This window comes from Lottia gigantea (assembly GCF_000327385.1).
Source record: "Lottia gigantea unplaced genomic scaffold LOTGIsca_56, whole genome shotgun sequence".
Classification (NCBI taxonomy): Eukaryota; Metazoa; Mollusca; class Gastropoda; family Lottiidae; genus Lottia; species Lottia gigantea.
In genome coordinates, this window is record NW_008709919.1 from 651560 (window position 1) to 671923 (window position 20364).

General features: G+C 34.0%; 1 protein-coding gene across 1 annotated transcript; it reads right to left on the minus strand.

Annotated features, from left to right (window-relative positions):
• Positions 1–319: 319 nt before the first annotated feature.
• Positions 320–19268, minus strand: LOTGIDRAFT_91728 (hypothetical protein; the record flags this gene model as incomplete). Its single annotated transcript, XM_009063182.1, has 11 exons — positions 320–568; positions 753–1007; positions 1283–1498; positions 3012–3102; positions 3381–3560; positions 3773–3883; positions 4249–4303; positions 8263–8352; positions 16321–16546; positions 18414–18557; positions 19152–19268. Coding segments are annotated over 11 exons (1734 nt in total), but the record flags the coding sequence as incomplete, so codon positions are not given.
• Positions 19269–20364: the final 1096 nt, after the last annotated feature.

Genomic DNA, 20364 nt, shown 5'->3' on the forward strand with positions numbered 1-20364 from the left:
AGGAGGACTAGGGTACCAGTAAAGTATTGGTGGAAAGTAGGCTGGTCTCTGTGGTATTGGCGTCATGGCTGGATGAAAAGCGGCTGGCATCGCAGTTGGTTGCGGCATCTGATATGGTAAAGAAGCTATCGTCGATGACGGAATCATGGTTGGTGCTGAAACTAAAATTCAAAAAAAGAAAATATAAATCATCTAGGCGTTGAGATATACAGTTACAAATGACAGCAATAAAACATCACTTTTTGATTCTTAATCCCTAAAGTTTGTAAAATTATCAATACTTACCAGATTGTGCAATTAATTGTCTCTGTAACATTGCTGGAGTAACTGCAGGAGGCAAAGCAGTTGGAGGCATAGCAGCAGAAGGAATACCTGCTGGTGGAAGAGCCTGCGTCATTGGCATACCATTGGTTAGCACTAAACTCATGTCATCTCCAGAGCATGGTATGACATCTATGATACGTTTTTTGTTAGCAAAGATCATCTGCCTTCTGTGTCTGTTGATAGACGTTAGCACAGCTGCTTCTTCGGACTCCATTTGTATGAATGCTTCACCACTAGCTTCGCCCTAGGATAAAAAATATAATGGATTGAAAACTACATCTTGATGCCCCAATGATCTTGTGACGTACGGAAAGATATACTCCAAATGAGAAACTTTGCCTCAAATCATTGTTGTCCGAAATACACCTTTGCAAGATCAGAGCACATCCTTAATACACCCCTAACATACAATTAAAGTTAGTAATTACCTGCGATGTGTAAACCATGTGCACGCCTTGATACACGATGAACTGAGAGTATTCCGCTAAAAACGTTAAAATATCAGTTACTTGAGCTCCACTCGGTAAATTCCGTAACCTAACGCAATCCCGACGTGTTCCACTGGTAATATAATTCTGAGGAAGTATGGGTAACGTAGCTTGTTGTGGTATCTGTGCTATTAGTGGTGATAACTGACTCTCTGGTTGTTCTGGATTACGAGGATCCATACTTCTGTTTAGGACCTGAAAAATCAATATGTTTATCAGTTATTGAAACGATTGTTCTGCAACTCACAAAGATGAAGATATAAACAAACCCGAACGTGACAAGAAGCATATGCATTCCACAACATTTCCGAAAGAGAATCCACATGATTGCCCACACTGACATAATTCCGGGGATCCTAAAGCCGATACTAAAGAACTTCTCAATCATCACGTTTTTTCTCCTTTGTATCCGCAATACGTTCTCACCAGTTCTTGTGAGTGAGAATGTGATGAAGGATTTTCATTCTTACCTGTTGCACTTCAGCAGTTGTGCTCTTAAACAGTTCAATATACCGTGTGCCCATTATATCCCGATGTTTCTTCAGAGCCTTGTTAGCTTCTTCCTCGGATGAGAATAACACGAACGCATCACCCGTTGATCTACCATCTGGATAATGGACAAAGAGTATACCATCTTCACCATCGAGCACTGTGCATTGATTTGGTTCTCTTGCAAAGAAGTCGAGCTGAAATGGTTAATCAAATCAAACAACCCATCACACAAAGGTGTTAGAAAATATAAGAATATAATAAATACAGCCATAACCACCTTAAAATGGCAGGGGCAGAGGATCCAATAAAGATGGGATAAAATACCGATTTATTTCAAAAACTTTTTAAGTATAATAAAAATCCATTCAAGAACTGAGACAATACATCAACATCCACTCCCAATCATTTTAAGCATTTTCAGACACCTTTTTTCCTGACAAGACATTCTTAAGCAACAATAAAGCTTTTTCCTATATCCGGTTCCTGATCACAGACGTTATTTTAAAGCCAAAGAACGGTGAACATTCGGATCTACGAGGTTCTTAAACAGCAATTCATCTCTGAAGGGAAGGGGGTCATGATTCATGATAGGGCACTACTTGGTGGAAGACTTTCTTGATCTATTGGCCATTATGAGAAAAAGAGTAATTATATTTTGTTAGAGTGCAAACGTTTTGTTGGATTAGAATTTGTGCATCCTATTCCCTGAAGTTTAAGATCTACTGAAGTTTGCCCGGCATTTTTCTTCTGCCAATTATAAAGCAAAAGAGGATTTAACTCTGGTTAAATCTACAAAAGAAATTTCATAACACCATATTCATACTAGTCCACATGCCTCCAAACCATCCAATCCGCCTCCTTGTAGCCGTCTACCATAATTTTAGGTATATAAATAGTATTTGAGTATCGTTTCCCTCTGCCCCAAGCCATGTTAAGTGATCAGCAGAAAATTGACAAATAATAATGATAATAATAATATGATAGAATCGGTGAAGAATATTACTCTATTAACCAGTGATTGGAAGAAGAACAGTCAGACCTATGATATAATAATATGGATATAATAAAAGTAACCGGAAGTAGCCAGCAACCTGCCCCGCACCTTCCATTAACCTACAAAGATGATTGGACCGTTTATACCAATAGATGCGACCAACCACAATTAACCACACTCCAAATCGTTTGTTAACTCCCTTTGCCAGAAGTCTTACCTTACGCGGGAAAATATCTGAATATTTAGATTTCAGATAACTTCGATTGCAGTATACTGAAAATAAGGTGCAGTATGAGACGAGCAATCAAGATAAGCTTCAAAACAGTTTTGCCGTAGAAGCAGCGCTCCTATTGGTGTACACGTAAACTACTTAGTGGTTTTCCATGTGAACATAATGCACAGTTTGGAAATGTTAATACTTAAGAGTTATGGGATGAGATATGAAAGTATAATGAGATGATGAATAGATTATGAAATGAATGATGGAACACTTAAATTTGATGACTTCACTAGACAACAATTACTTGTACAAGACAACACAAAACACAACATAGATTTGGAATTTTAGACGTGTCACATTCTCTTTGGATTTGAATGCATTAGCAATGAGTGACGAATTTTGATTTCAATTTATGCAGTGATAATCCAGATATCCTTTAGTTATCCAAGGACACATGGATATTAAGAGACCTGACGTAAAACTCAATACATACCACTTGTTGGGTTGTTGCTGTGAAAGGCAAACCTCGCATTCTGATAATGACTTGACCACCTCTAGAGAGGAAAGCTTGAGCTTCAGTGTTACTTCCTAAAATGCAAAATACGAATAGGTATACATCTTGGGTACCAACCCACTCTGATTTGGGTATGTCAGCTCCTTTGTGGAGAGTCCATGCTGCTATGCTAACATTGGAATTTGGGACTCTTAAAGAATGAAAAATGCTCAATACCTTCTGTTTTCACTACAGTCATCTGTGATTAGAATTGTTAAAGAATATTAATAATATTGATATCAGAGTTTGTTATTTCAAATCTTTAGAGTCGTTGGGAGGAATACAGAATAACGAATAGAAATTGAAAACTTACCACCAGCGACATTGATAAAATCTTTTCCTGTTGCTTTATATACTTCTATATATCTCTGACCTATGTGATGTTTATGTCGACGTAAAGCTAAATCTCTGTGTTCTTCTGATTCGAATCTAACTAGAGCTTCACCATTTCTTCTACCCTGGGGACTGAGACAGAGTGCAACTCCACCCCTGAAGAGGAAAACAGAGCAAAATTATTATAGAGCAACAATTCAAAATGCAGAAAATACATAATTAATGCTTGAATGACTCTGCATTCAGAGATGCTATCTTGGATGGTGCAACAACTTTCTCTATTCGAGGGTATCCGACATTATCGTATATGCTTCGTTGATTGTGATGACTTGTAAAAATTTTGAGACAGGAAAGTATTCAAAACTTACTTTGCTATATTGAGACCCTTGAAAAATCTGGCTATATCTTGATCTGATGATTGCCATGGTAGACCTCGAGCTCTAACTACTGTATTATCATCTACAAACTCATTCTTACTACTGCAAATATAATAGTATAGTTGATAAGAAACCCTTTCTGATTACAAAAAACTGGATTTTTGGATTCGATAGTTCTATATTGTAACATTAAACTTTTGGCATCCCATTGGATAATGTGTGGCTTGGTAACTCTGCAATTTTCTCCCTTGAATGCCGAACAATATGACTAAGGAATAACTCTGGCAATTGCGTCTTGTTTATATCAGCTAATGAAAATGAGAACAATTTCTGCTAGTTTTCGTCTCCATTGTAATCTAATAAGATGTCTCTTCAGTCTCGTTCTAAATACGTTATTTTTAACCAATCCTCCTACGACATCCTGTTTGGGTGATATCATAATCCGTACAATAAAATCAAATATTTACCATATTCCAGGTTCCAATCTTTCACTGACGATATCTGAATCACCAAATACATGCCCTGAAGTACACAAATACCTATATAAGTATCACAGACTAACACTTTACATATTTTAATATCAAAGAGGGCCATATGATTAAACTTTATAAAAAATGAAATATAAATATCTACATGCCCTTCGGCGCATCTAAAACAATAGGTAAAAAGGTTGCTGTTATTTTTCATAAATTTATAGCGGAAATCATGAAAGGTTAAAGTGATGGTCGCCATCTTTGATTAATTGAAGTAGGACTTAGATATGTCCATTTGTTTAGTCATTATAGGTGCAAAAGAATAACATTAAGGAGGCATGATCGTCAAAAGCTGATATTACTGATTATAAATGCCTAATCAAAGAAACATGTTAGGATACGTCTGCCTTTCGCCAACAGGGAGTCGCGGGAACATAACAATATTGTTTACGGTTAATTTAAGAAATAAGAAAACGTCAATGGCCCGGGGCTGATATAAACATTCAGGTCTAGTTAACGGTATATGTATATCTGATGTAACGGGGGCAATACGTGGCTACCCCATGTCGAGAAATAGTCGGTTATATTACCCTCTACAGCGGGGTTTCGATTTCACTAAATCCGATTATAATGTTTATTAGTTCCTCTAATCAGTATTTATTGTGTAGCCAAGGGAAGTTTATTGAGCTTATTTTATTTTCTCGACCTTTAGTTTTATGAAACCTATCTTTCTAGTTCAACCTGTTGTCCTGGTTAATAAAACTTTTCACTTTATTATTGATCGATTAAAATAGTAGCTGTTAAATTAAAAATAATTGCCTCATTGTTGGAACTGAATATATTACATTTTACATTTATTTTAAAGAGTAACACCAAATAATAATAGAAGTTTATATCCATAAAATTGTTGTTTCTTAGTTACACCGACAGTACAGTTAATTTGAAACGTTCGAAACGTTACGACCCTGTAAGTCTTCGACGACAATCTTCTTTTGTAACGTGCAAAGAACTGAAAGGCCCCTTTTTTGTAGAAATTATCAACATGTTTGTAGAAAAAAGCCATAATTACATATTCAATGGTTAGGTCTACAAAAGTTGGTCGTTATCAGCAATTTGGATCTAGACTTGTTCGCTGGCTCAACGGTTTCGCTAAATGATCAATTTTCTATCCAACACACCCAATTTCAATAATAAATGACTTAACTCTACGATCATTAAATGTAAATATACGTTCTTGCTATTTTGCACTGCAATTTCATATATCCTCGATGCTCTTAAGAGAAATTTGTCACAATGCAATGAACATTCTATATTAATTTAGGTCAGACCATGTAAATTATAATAAATATATGAATATTGTAGAATTCTAATGACTATAATACAAAGCTGTTACCAAATTGAATTCGATTATTTTTTATATATCTTGACACATCCTGGTTGTTAGTTCTCGTACAAAACAGCTGAATTGGCAAGTTTTAATTTGATCGCAACATCTAATTTTCTATGAAACTGTGTTGGTGAAAGTGTTTCGTATTCAAAGAAACCAATACAGGGAGTGATAAAAAAATGTTTTTACCGGATTGTATTTGCTGATATATATTAGCCTAAAATTGGGAACGCGGAAAGCCTCTAGAGAAGAAATTTTTCATTTATATTAAGACATAATTATCTGCAGTTGAATTATGATATAAAACACAAAACCGTGTCATTTCCTGCTTGGCGAAAAATCTTTTTGTGAAATGACCCGGGTTAAAATTTGCATCTTTCATTACGGCACAATTGCTTCTTCATTTGAACAATATGATAATGAAGCATTCACTAAAATGTTTATATTTTTACATTTTCATTTTATAAGTGTTATGATATTAAAATCATATCATCTACTTGACAATATTCATATTTAGTTTTTTTTATCCTTTAGTGTAAGTAAAAAAGGATATCCATTTTTGCCAAAACCGTATAACGTTTGTATCTTATATTGAAAGGCAGGGGCTAAAAATATCTCCTTGCACTGAACCTCATGAGAATTTTTTTTACAATATTCAAAAGAGCAAAAATTACTTAAGTAAAATGATATTTGGTTGTGAACAATATCACCAATGCAATGCCAAACTAAATATATGTTTACCTTGTCTTTTTGTAAGAATGTTCATAAACTAATTCTAAGCAAATCTCAATGTCACGTAGTGCTAATTTACTAGAAAACCATTCGACAGGCAAATTTGAATAGACCGAATTCCTCGAATTGCCAACGATTTCTTTGGAGTATTCATATGATTACGCACACAAAGGATAAAACTTTCAGATGAATTTCTCAAAAATAAGTCTTGGGAATCTGAAATATTGCTTGTAGTTAATCATAATACGTGTAACTTTCATATCACAGAAGAATGAAAAATTCCAATCGTTTCCATTCCCACGACACTTTAGGAAAGGCATGTCTAACGAAATAATCAAAAATATTCTGTCCCACAAAAGGCAAATATTGTCTTTGACCGTCTCCAAAATATGGTATTATAAACACAAACAATGACTGAGTCGACCAGTCTTTGTCAAGCAAAGATCACATGAAATTAGCCATAAAGGCAAACTAAACTTTGGCACAAGACCTCAAAGACATTTTTCAAGTATCTTAGTAGATTAGAATCTATTAGTACTTTTGTAAGTCCAATGATAATGTGTATTCGGTTGAAGTATAGTCTCTGCAACTCTTAACGTGCTTTGGTCAACTTAATTTGCAGGGTTATGGACATTCCGAAATGTATAGAAGCAGTTAGTAGACTATAGGGAACTCGTATACGTTGACAATGTGGGGTATTGATGACTGGTGATCTACTATATCAATGGCATCATTGTAATTATCATCATCATCATCATCATCATCACATGACGCAAAAATGTAAACGCTCATCATTCTTCAGCACAAAAAGGCAGCTGACATGCAAACGCTAACTGTGCAAACACAGTACAATCACATGATACAACCATCGAATGGAGGCTAGAAATGGAGTGCATGAACATAACAATTTTACCCAATAACATTAAATGCATTCGGTTTTTGTTTGATACAAATATTGAATCATGAAAGGGTATCAAGTTCAATTGTTTATAGTGGATATTTTAAGAGTGACAATGGTCTGTAGAGGTAACCACATTGACATGTTTCCCTGTTCTTGTCAGACAATGTATCAGGCATGTTCATGCATGCATGTAAAATGAGCATAGATGTATGTAAGTCCGCACAAAATCCTGCTTTTGACCAAATTAAGGATATACAAATATGCTTCCAATAACACAATTTCAGCTTTGTTCACATATATTTCGTTGAGAGGTGATACATACAAAGACCATACACGCCAGCAAATCGTTCTGATCAAAACAGTTCAATTTTGGCCCAAGTATTTCTTTCTAGACATTTGTACTTTCGTATACTTAGTATCTTTGTAATCGTATCTAATAGTGCAAGTTTGTTAATTGGGTTCAAGCCAAATTCGGTTTGTTTCGAGTGGAGGAAAGCGATTTTCTTTGAAGACGTAAGGTTACGGCTCTTTAAATTACCTATTAAAGGATATATAGTGATATATTTGTGTAAAATGCATCAAGTTAACTGAAACTCGTATAAACTTTAGGTAAATATCATGAAAAATAAGAAGACTGTCGAACGCGGCCTTGTTTTGTTAGTCTTAGGTAAATATTTAACCAAAATCCAACGAATTGTCGTTCAGTGACAAAACCGTTAGCAAATAATGTGAACATTTGCCAGTAGCCGTTCTTTCATGTTGAAGTCTACCAGCTTCAGTTTTGACAGATTGAAGGCGGATATACCCCGTAGAGGTCATAAGGTTATAACGTACGTAGACTTTGCATAAATTTGATTCTTTTTGTACATTGGAAATAATTAAGTCAGCAAATTGTAAATTTTTCAAACAATGTACATGCACCATCTTAAGCTATTGTTATAATCCCAAAAAAAGGAAGGACTATGAAATCAGAAGAAACATTACTTACCATCATTGACTAGTCGATGGACAATACTGGCCATTTCTTGACATTGTTTAACTCCATATTCTACAGACTGGTCACCTTCTAATCCTAAATCTATATTCTATGGTTAAGGCAAAACTTTATTTTCACATTAGCGAATAAATTGTACATACTGAGCAATAACGTTATCAACGTACACGAATAAGATAGGTTAAAGTAGAGAACCTTGCCTTATGAAATGTAAATCATAGTGCGTGTGTGATAACATCAAAGTCTTTAAAATTTAAATTTTTAATAAATGCCTGTTCCACGTGGACATAAACTCAAATTCAAGGTACAAAAGAAATCGGACACATGGGATCAGGCCTTAACAGTTAAAAATATACTTTGAAACGCCTATTCGAGATTAGTACAAGTATAATCATTGTAATGAACTTCTTTCCCAGTCGAATGTAAATGTTATGTAATGAACCACAAAATGACAAACTTTGTCCTTAATACTATACAATAGTAAATCTAGAGCGCACTTATCAATAAAAAGTACACTTTAGAAAATGAGGTTTTACTATATAAGCCATTTGTTAACAGCAATATGTACTAAAATAGACCATTCATATAGTATTCAATATACGTGGTGTAACAATTTTTGTCAAGTGAATTGAAGGTAAGGCGTGTCAAACTAATGGAAATGTAAGGTATTTGAGGTGTAATGAACCTTCATTATTGAGAGGTCATCTCTGTTACCAGAAAAGGAACGATCTCTAAATCAACTGAAAAAAACCTTTTCAACGACTTTGAGTACATGCTTTTCAGGTTTTTCAAATTAAATGAAAATTTGTAACATCATTGGTGTTATGAAGTGAACTGTAAATTTTCACGGAAATGCTAAGACGAAGGGAAAGCATATACATAAAATCTATGAAAGATTCATAATAAAGCACGAAATACAAGTATATAAAGGGTTTACAATGTCTAAATAATGCAAGGCAGTACATATCTCACAGGCAAGTACGCAAATTTAAGCGAATTCATGTCAATTGTGCGATAATCCCCTATTCAAAACCATACAAAACTTTATTAATTTACAAACAAAACGGTTGTGGCTAATAAATCCTTTAATTAAGCTTCATATTGCCTGATTTGCTTTCAAACGGAAATATAATATGAGGATATAACAGAGAATTGGAACACCTGGACGAATTGTAATGCAAACCTAATGATAAATGTACAATTCTAGATATATCAGCTGATATCCAGATCAATATAAAACTCCAAGTTTAAATTCTAAGTCTAACACAAAACAGTTTTGAGTTCCGAAATCGATTTGACTCATTGCTACAGGTGTGGTTAATATGTATTTCATTTCTTACTGCAATAAAAATTCTTTCGAATTAAACAAGTTTATTGCTTTCGAACCAAACGACATCGATATTATGGTTTTATCACTTATGATGGTGGATTTTACAGGGGAGTAAAAGTGAGCACAGTAATATTTTTATATGTTACACCCCGCCCCCACCAAGGCAAAAACAGAAGTTTAAACATTAAATGCAAACTTTGTAAGAATGGGTTAATTACTAGAGTGACTCCAGTTCAGTCAAATAAACGGTGCCATGTTTACTCGCGTCAAACTCTACATCCAGGTATTTCACTTTTTGTACAACAGTATAGGGGTAAAAATGTAAACATATTGGACGAATAGTAACAAGTTTTTTGCTCAGAAAAACATAAGACCTAAATTACATGGAAATTGTCGTTTCTATTTGTCAAAATCGGTCAATCTTCTATAGAGTAAATGTGAAACGTCAACATAAAATGTAAACCGTCACTTTCAGCATCACTATCACATCACACCTTACAAGTTCCTCGCCCTGTTTCATACTTGTATTGTCAAGTGACGGGGCCATATTTAGCTTTCGCCAAATCAAACCATGAGAAAAGTTAATACTAGCTTTCATATCAAATATATATTTTTTGGCTCTAGGTTAATACTCTACTTTTTGTAGCCAATCAACAGAAGGGTGGCTTGATCCAGAGGATTACCAAAGGCGTCAGAAATGAAATTTAAGAAATGAGGGCTAATACCCTCCAAGACTAGCAAGTCAAAAGAGAATTTTACACCAAGCCATGATCCAAGGGCAACTAAATATCCCAAGGCATGAAACTAACAGGACCTGCCTACTAGAAAAGAAAATAGGGCCTAACTTTTGACTAATCAAAATTAATCATGTTCGTCATGTTTGTGAAAAAGGCACAAAGAAGGAGTCTCTTAAATAGCCCTCAGCTAATTCGATCAATTATAATAAGTGATTTTTCATAAAGGTAGTTTAAGTTAATTTAGATTAATCATAAGAAAAAAAAATATAAAAAATTAAATAATTTATATGAAATTATGAACACTTTTTATAATGAATACCTCATACAAATTGATTGATGAAGGTTGCATTGACGTCAATGAACCTAAAAAGAAATAAACGTTCTCCATTCAAGCAAACTTAAAAAGAAGTCAATTTAATATTTTTTTTCCGAATTAAATTTGTCATTTCAATTCATGCTTATAAACCAGAAATCAGAATGCTGCGTTCGACTTCTCGTGCAGTTTTGGACTCTTGTCTGCTACTCCTCTAAACGAAACTGGACCAAAGTGAGAACATCTTCAAACGTATCAAAGGTAACCACTGGCGAACAATAAATATGTAAAATGATTTATCTTTACTAGGTCAAGGTTACTAATTTTAAAAGATACAAACTGCATCGATCGGCTCGGGCCAAACTTGATGTTTAATTTCGACTACGACAAACACGAAAAGGAAGAACTATGAACGAGAATGTGGTTCTTCTTAAGAAATTAACAAGAACGTCTTTGTTTCTAGACCAAGTCGCTGATGACGTAGCTACGGATCAATATTTACATTGATTCATACCAAAAGCTGACCCTGTCAAGATCGAACTTCATCAAACATTAACTTTAACGGAACGCGAGTGGTACAAGTACATCAAATTGGAAGAGAACAACCAAAAAGTCGATGTGTCTTGACAATCAGAATTAACATTATAAAATGAATTCATATATTCAGTAATTGGCGAATATAACAGACTACTGCTTTAATATGGGTAAAAACAGAATATCAAACTTCTAAATTCCATCAGTTCTGAAATTGACAATTCATGTTGAAGCATGTGACGAATACTAAACTTGTCAGATTATTTATGTTATGGTTTAAGAATTGTAGAAGATACATGCACATTATCATAATGAAATATCGGTAGAACGTTGAAACACAATGTATAGTTGAACTTATGTGACATATACAAATGTCCCCAGGGCACAGTGAATTTTCAAGACGACTGATTGCAACCCGGTTATCAAGTCTTAAGTAAATGTTATAGTATGATAGATCTGCGTCTGGACATACTTATCTTAAGAAACAAAAAGTACAGCAAACTCGTGACTATACCAAGAAGATTACTATTTAACATCAATATTTGAATGGCCTTTTTCATTTCTTAACGAAACTTACCACCCAAAATAGCCACGGGTTTTAAGTCAAACGCTCGGGTGAAATGGCCAGTCATATCGAGCACCCTATGTCCAGACACGAAGCAGTCATGACTTAGCTTCACCCCAAGGCAACAAATCTTTATAATAGGGCAGTTTTCTGATTGAAAACCCAATTTACATTGATAATCCATTGCATCGTTTCATTCAAAGGAGTCAAGTACATACGCCGATAAGGCCTTTAGAAATGTTATGCGTAGATGCGTACTATCGGAAATTGTGGAAAAGGATATTAATGCAAAGAAATGCAAAATGGTTAAAATAGCTCTCAACCTCACAAATAATGTGACATACATGACCATCCATCCATTACCAATTTAGTGATAGCGTTATGCTAAAGTGATTCAACCTGTATAAATACATGTACATTAACATAGTTTCATCTTAAAAGTCATACCGACTCAATCGAGTCCTTTATCACTATAGGTAATCGCCAGTATACCGCGATAGCAAAACTGTTTTAGTCTATACGAAAGGGAGTATCATCGCTATATTCAAGTATTTAATAATTTTAGGAAAATTATAATATTTAACTACTGAAGCATAGTGCTTGAAATTTGAAAATTGAAACTGGCGACATTTAAAACTCGAGACATACGTTCGCAAGGTAATGCGATGTCTACGAAATATAAGTAAATATCTTTAAAGCTTGTTTAAATAGTTTCCAACACTTAAGAGAATTAGTTCAGAATTTGCAAGTTAAGTATCTTAAGGCCTACCTCGATGAAAATGATAAAATACCGAGAAAGGCGATTAAAAATATAAGGAGAATATACAAGAAATCAAAGAGGTATGTTAATGTCGTGTAATGTTCCTGATTAAGAAAAGGTGTTATGTGCAATAACGAAAACTAGGTAACCACTAAATTGTTCTCTTTTCCGTGACCATCTCAAAAGACATAAAATGATAAAACTCTTTCAAATCACTTTTTGTGTCAATAGGATTTCCACAAGGTTACCAGCTTAGCCCCTTGTTCTTTCTTTAACAAACAGATAATATTATTAACAAAAAGCCAACTTGAAATAAGAGACTAATATCAAGGACACTTTGTCCTCAAAATGACATCTTCACTTCATTAAACTTTCATTAAACGTTTTTATCATAAAAGTTCTAATCCTTCTCATTTTCAAGCAAAAACTATCAGAAAAAGCTATGTTTACATTTCGAACTACCTTTAGTATGGTAATATTTCCAGGGGCCAAACTGAATGATATTTTGACCGTATAAGTCGTCCATATTCAAAGCCTTTGGTAAATATACTTTTCAAAACATACGTATATCATAAAACTTATAATCCTAAAAATATACACATTTATTTGTCTTCATGAATCATATTTCAAAAATTTTATACGACAGAAGTTAGTCCTGTGACAACACTTTTCCTCGTATACTGGTGGTAATTTTTAGACACACAAAATACTTTTGAAAGTAATCCACAAATGTCGTCGTGTTGGCAAAGCTGGCAAAAAACCGTAGTTACCAAATAAAGCTCGAGTAACTTCAAGGAAGGATTCTTAATCTTGACGTACAAAAACTCTTTGGTGTCGAGAAAGCCGTTTGCTTTACTGTATGGAATGCAAAGATCTACATACAAACAGACAAATTTCAAAGGCTATGTACTAATACAGGGACATTTAGTGTATCAAAGAATAATTTGGCTTTTCTTCAAAAGTACCAGTAGATCTATGACAACTTAAAACAAACACCGGACATGACAGACGATCTTTTGTCTCAACTGAAAATTTCTACACCTATATCCGATTTCTTAAAAAGCATGTACGTTAACTGGGCAAGGCAGCCTCAAGCAAAAACTGCACTATTTAATATACAAAAATGCAATAGCAAAGCACAAATGATTAGATTGTTCGTTAATGAGGAATAGGTAGACTTTGGATACGATGCCAGAAAATCCAATTTGCATGAATTGCTAAAATCATTAGAGTTTCAGTTATGACACGTTCAAAATTGCAAGCTGGTCATTTTTTTGGATAGCATGTTGATTACTTGAATATAAATGAATACGGATACGAAAACAAGCTGTAACACTACAACTACAATGTGACTGGTCATCTGACAAAGACGTCACATATGTTGCAAGGATTACCCTTCAAACAACCGTTGGACGGAGGACAAAACGGGGGCTGGTGTACTAAAGACATTAATCAGTAGTAGTGGTAACAGTTCGGCTTAACATACAAGCTCGACAATGTTTTCGACAATACATTTGGGCCAACTTGTATTGACGCCTCACACTTTTATCTAAAATCATTAAACTTAAACTGCAGTGGACGGTCATTGATTTCAGGTACACGACAGTCTGTTGGCTTAATCGAATTTTTAATTGATTGTTTTTAGGATGATGTGTTTTTTATATGGACAGAGGAACAACATATTGAAATTTGTAAGTGGGGCACATTAGGTGACGATTTCAAGAAAAAACATTATGACCTACGACAAAAGAAACATATTCGGTATTTTGTTTTCCAGGAAACCTTTGTACAATCTGGTGCAATATTGTTACCTATTTTAAAAGTTTCATCTTCACAATAAACGATAAACTAACAAAATAATAATAAACGTAATAGTATTTGAAAGAGGGGATGGGTTTATGTACTCATGTTGCATTATTTGTACAAAATACGTCACAATTATTTGCTCACTTTACAAGGAGCGTAAAAAGGGAATTTTAAAAAAGGACAAGGACATATGAAATGAAGACCCATATGTACTAAAGCCACAACTACATTTGAATAAATTACTTGGAACAACGCCCTTAATTCAGACCCTAATTTGATTCTAATATTTTCACAGTGAATCAACACTTAGTAAGTGTTTTCTTAGACCCTTATATCTATATTACTTTCGCTTTAGTGATCCAATTAGCACGGAGCAATATACTTATATATCTAATTGGTACACCTAAGTCATTTGTGAAAAGCTATTTACTCAAAGACAGCTCTATTTTTAGATAATTTGGTTGAATTGAATTATTTTTGAAGAATTATTTTGTATCTAAATCCCTTTTTATGCACCAGTTTGGCATTATTGGTACTTCAGCCCGATGTAGAAAAATTGGAATGGTGCAAATTTATGCTTTGAGTGTCTTCGATATAAAATCTAACAACCGATCCAAACGGAAAATTTAGGGCATGAAGCTTACTCAAGCTGATATAATTTAGTCTGCATTGGACTTTTACATAGTTACAAAAATTTGCATCGAATTCAAAGGAAAAACTACAGCCTGAACATTCTTTAGAAACCGACACGTTTACTTACAATCAACATTAAAAGAACGAAACACTGAAGCTGATAAAAATGTTACACATATATATGATATATAACATGATATTACATTAACAAAACGAGTACCTACGACTTAAACGTGACCACGGAAATATGTATAGTAAATTTCACCCTTGGTGGGCCCTTAGTAATACATGTTTACATATAATGTCTTCATTTTAGTATATCTAGACTATTTTAGAAGAAGTAACAATTGAAAAGCACAAGGTTTCTTGCTGTGATATAATTCAATATCTACGAAAGTATTACGCAATTCAAATAGCTACAATTGTTAGAAACTTCAGAGACAACCATAGCAGACAACCAACCATGGCAGACAACCAACCATGGCAGACAACCATGGCAGCCCAACAAAGTGGTTTGGTTTGGTTTGGTTTGGTTATGGTCTTTTGGAGGCCACATAAGAACAAACATAATCGAACAAAGCTACAACAATACACGAACCAAGGTCAAACAAGCGATAGATTTCTTTTCAATTGACTAAATAATACAACTTGCTTTATAGTTCAGACAAATTCTTTCCCACCTAATAAAAAGTGAATACGTATTGTTCGGCATAATATTCTAGTCTATTAGTTGAATAGCTTTAATTCATTGGCAATTCAATGGCAAATGAGTGCCATAAAGTGAAAAAAATGTGTCAAACAGCTTTCAGAAGTGGGTTAGGTCGCAAAAGTAGTCCCAAACAATTGACTGACAAAAGAACTTATAAAAACGCTTTGGGTTTTTTTCGGAACATGGAATGAAGAAGGCATTCTAAATGAGAACTACTGGCCTAAGTCACATTGTGTAAGGCCTAAATCCACCGGAAGCCTTCAAGTAACCTCCTGACTTCACCACCGGAAGTGCTATCATTGTTAATCATGGTGATGATGGTCAATGGATGTGTCATTTTGTACTACTTTGAAATGTGGAAAATGTACAAACGTATGATGCGATAACTTCTGAATTACAAAGGTGTTTTTGATTAAATATTTTAGCTTCTCAAACTATTTGTTAAAAAGGCATGGGAATGTTGAACAGCAAGGTTGTTACTACAAGTTTGAATGTTGTTTTGTTGTCGTGTAAATGTTTGTGTATTTTTCACACGAAGTTGATGAAATGTTTTTGTTTTCAATATGTTCAGGTGTAAAAATGGTGTATGGAAACTAATCTCTGCAAAAATACCTGTATTGCAAAGACTAAAAGCTTTGATACATTTTTCTTTTTCAAAAGGATACAGTCCAACATTGCTTTGATATTTTTGATAGTATCTGTTTTGTAGAACTTCTTGAATTCCTTCCTTAAATCGTAGTATTTATTGAAATATGAAGGCAGAGTAATGTTTTTATTGCACGTTTCTGGATGAAGACACTGTCGTATATGATTGGGTCCATCAGTAACAAAACAAAACGATTTTCCTCCGTGATCTGTATGCACACCTTTAGCGTATAAAAATCGTTCGAACTGAAAAACAAAATGGTGGACCGGTATAAGAAATGGATACACAATGAACATTAGAAAAGGGATACACAATGAAAATAAGAAAGGGATACAAAATAACTTAAAGGGGGATACGAAATGAGCATAGAATGACTAGAATGTTTGATCTGTAATAGTAGCTAAACAAACTGTCAATTGCTTGTTGCAGTAATCCAAAGAGGAAATCCTAGTCTTGAAGAAATTATTTGAAAAGCTTCCGAGTTTTGCAGAAAGAATTCTGTTAATGCATTGAAATAATCTTTAAAATCTTAAAATTTAAAGTAAATACTCCATAATTTGTATAAAATAAGTCATGATTTAGAGGATTCACATATCGGCATTTAAAGGTATTTCGCTGAAATCCTATTGCAAACAACAATTTAAACCATCTAAATGGTAGTGTCCTTTTTTTCTATCTCATTAACAAATGCAATGTAGGAACATAAATTCTTAATTGTTTTTGCATTGACGAATTAGTTGTGCTAAGCTTTTTAAAAATTACACTACTGATGATGGGTTTATTTTCTTGAATGTACATGCAAAATTGTAAACTCTTTGAACAGGAGCAAAATACGAGTCAAAGACAAATTTTTATAATTATCTACAAGAAGATAATGGCCCTGAACCTTGTGGTATATTCCCATAATCTACACAGCGTAAAAATAGATACAGAAGTAATCTAAAGATAACGAATTTTGTCAATATTTTATCAGTGGTAGCAAACCTCCACATGGTTATCTGCACTTCAGAATACCCGCTAATTTTTAATATTTGAAAATGTCAAAATGACGAAAGTGGTTTTTTCGCATTTGAGTATGAACTAGCAAGCCAATGACCAATTCAAAAATGCTCCTTTCTATATTCTGAATTCAAGTGAAAGCAATCACCTTAAAAAGCTTTAATAGTGTTTTCCCAGAACCCTTTTAAAATTACGTCTTGACGTAAACGGCTAACAAATAAAGTGCCTTATATACTATTTAAGTATATTACGTGAAGGATAAGACTAAATATTTATGAAAATTTAAAATCTTCTTAATCTAAAACCGTTAGAAAAACATAGTAATCGTCTTACTAATCAAGACTATTATATCCGCTAGGCAAATAGTCTCGGTCGGTTGAATTGATCATGTGTCAAAAGACGGGCAACAGATTGCCCAATACACTATATACTAACAACGACCATTATTGATTGTACATTTCACAAATTCAAACGAAAAATTCTAGAATAAAACTCTATCGATTTGGAAAATGATGCTACATCTGTGTGTCACAATTTTAAAAAATACAACCCAAACGTCATTGATTCAAGAAAATGACACAATGTTCAGAAATGTTAAAATTGGAATTTCACAATTGATGACTTGGTACAGAAAATTTGCACTAGGGATTTCCCACGACTTTAAGTCGAAACTTTTTTTCGAATATTGAGGTAGTTCATATTTTCATGCACCCCCAAACTGTGTGCCAAAGTCAACAGACGATTCGACGATTAACAATACATAATGCGAGAAGAACGAAAAAAAAAATGAAGTGGAGTTTTAAATTCTGCTGTTCTGCACTTAATTAGGTTAACAAATTAGGTTTCAGAAATATGCAATTAGATCTACCAGGTTACATCAGAATTCAAATTAACATTGATATTGTTTGATTGACATGTTAAGAAAGTTTTGACGCCTGTGACACTTTATTGACAAACTCTCGCCTAAAACGAGACGTTACTAGGAAAATTCACAGACGAAACAACTGTCTAAAAACTTTTGTCAACAAACCAATGTCAAAATGCTAATTTCTCAATTTTGAAGAAGTTTCAGATCTGAAACTTGAAAAATAATTATAATTTTAATGTTATTACCTCCTCAAAGACGTGATCCAAAGACTGGCCATTTTTTATCATATTTTCATCGATGCCTGTTTCTGCCTTACAGTCTTCTGTGAGAAGTGTTTCTGATAATTCATTTGGTTGTGGCTTAACATAATGATGTTGTAAGGCGATCACCTGCAATGGAAAGGATTTAAATGAAATGGAGTTTACATCCTACTCTGTTCTATTTTGAGCTACTGAAAAAGTGATAAGGTTTGATCAAAGTGCTGCAATAATCGAAATCAAAACTTTTGGTAAGAAAAACTTCATCTTTGCAATGAAAGGGATGGGGGATAGATCACGGGCACAATGCTATAAATGATACATTAAATTAAAATATTCATAATAAGACATTTTATGCAAACAGTAACATCTCTTTTAAATGTTATTATTTGTTAAGGCTTACACATAAAGATTATTTTTAATAAATAAAGTTTTATCTTTTTATATAACCGATGAGGCTTCCGTATGTGTCAAACTTGTGCGACACGTAAACATGACATTCATCCTTTGAGAAAGTTTGTATCATGTACGATCATCATGTCTTGAAAAGTTTATCGGTCATTTAGATTTTCGTTGTCACGCTGTTCTAGTTTACATCTATTCATCCGACATCCTTTACTAAACAAACACAGTGAAAATATATTTACCTGTGCTCATCACTTTATACATAGAGAAAGTATTTTTAGTATGTCACCATATGGGAATGATACATAACGAATTTCTTACCTTATTATTAGTGACATCGTATAACAGGTACACAAATGATATAACTTGTTCCTCGTCCGATCCAAGTTCTTCCAGATTTTTCCCAGCAGAAGTACAAAATAAGGCCACTAAATAATTTACGGCCATAGCGAAGTTGTCACTTGGCCTCCTTCAAAATAGCGATCGGACTTGTTTCACCTGAGCGAGCTGACGAATGTTTTGTTGAACTTTCTAAACCATGTGGTCTCGACCCTACTTTTTGTCAACTAGCAACTCTCATTGGCCAATTGAACCGAACGTGGCGGTGAATGAAATCTACCTGAGTTGCGCACGCAGTTTCTCGTTAAAGGTAAATTCGTGTGTCACAGCTGAGATGCTACCGTGTGACTTCAAAATCATAAACACTTCAAATAATTTTCCATAAGGTTTTAAGCAACCTTTTCCCTGGGTGATACCTTATCAATTATGGTCCCTACCGAAATTTCGGGTCATTTAACTGGGAGGCGTAGACAATTTTCACACCTGTATTTATGATTGACAGCTATATAACCGTCTGATCATTTCCCTAACTGAATTACCACTCGATTATAATGTAAACAATTATCACGTGACCTCAAGCTTTGACAAGCAACTATACACCCTGACCAATTCCTGATTACAAGTAAAGAAACGGAATTCTCTAAAACAGTTTTGGTGATTCCATTTAATACCGGTTACTGATAGTTAGAATTTAATAAAATATACTCGATCAATACTTGATAAATATCAACAGTCCAGATGTTACTTGTACGTATATTAAATCGATAATGTTATATGGCGACACCTTGCAGAATTCCTCCTTCGAACAACAATTTATGGGTTAAAATTACTGTTTAAAATAAACATATTGATTTATATTAAATAGTACTGACTAGTGCAAACTAATGAAATATGTATTTAACGGTTTTCAAACTCTAGTCGAATAACCTGGAATATGCAGACTATATTCAAAGCTTTTGATGTTTTACGAAGGAATAAGAAAAATATAATATCCTCTTTGGATTTTTACACGAATGTCATTTAACAGACAATACTCTCCCGAGGTTACGCCTACATGCCTGTGCCTGTGCTTTCGTAACATTGCTTAACCGCTATATTACAACCTTAAATTCCTAACTATATTTAAAGATCCCTGGATAGTTGGAGATAAAAAAACATTAAGCTTTGCAACTGTCCTTATAAAATTTCTCTAATT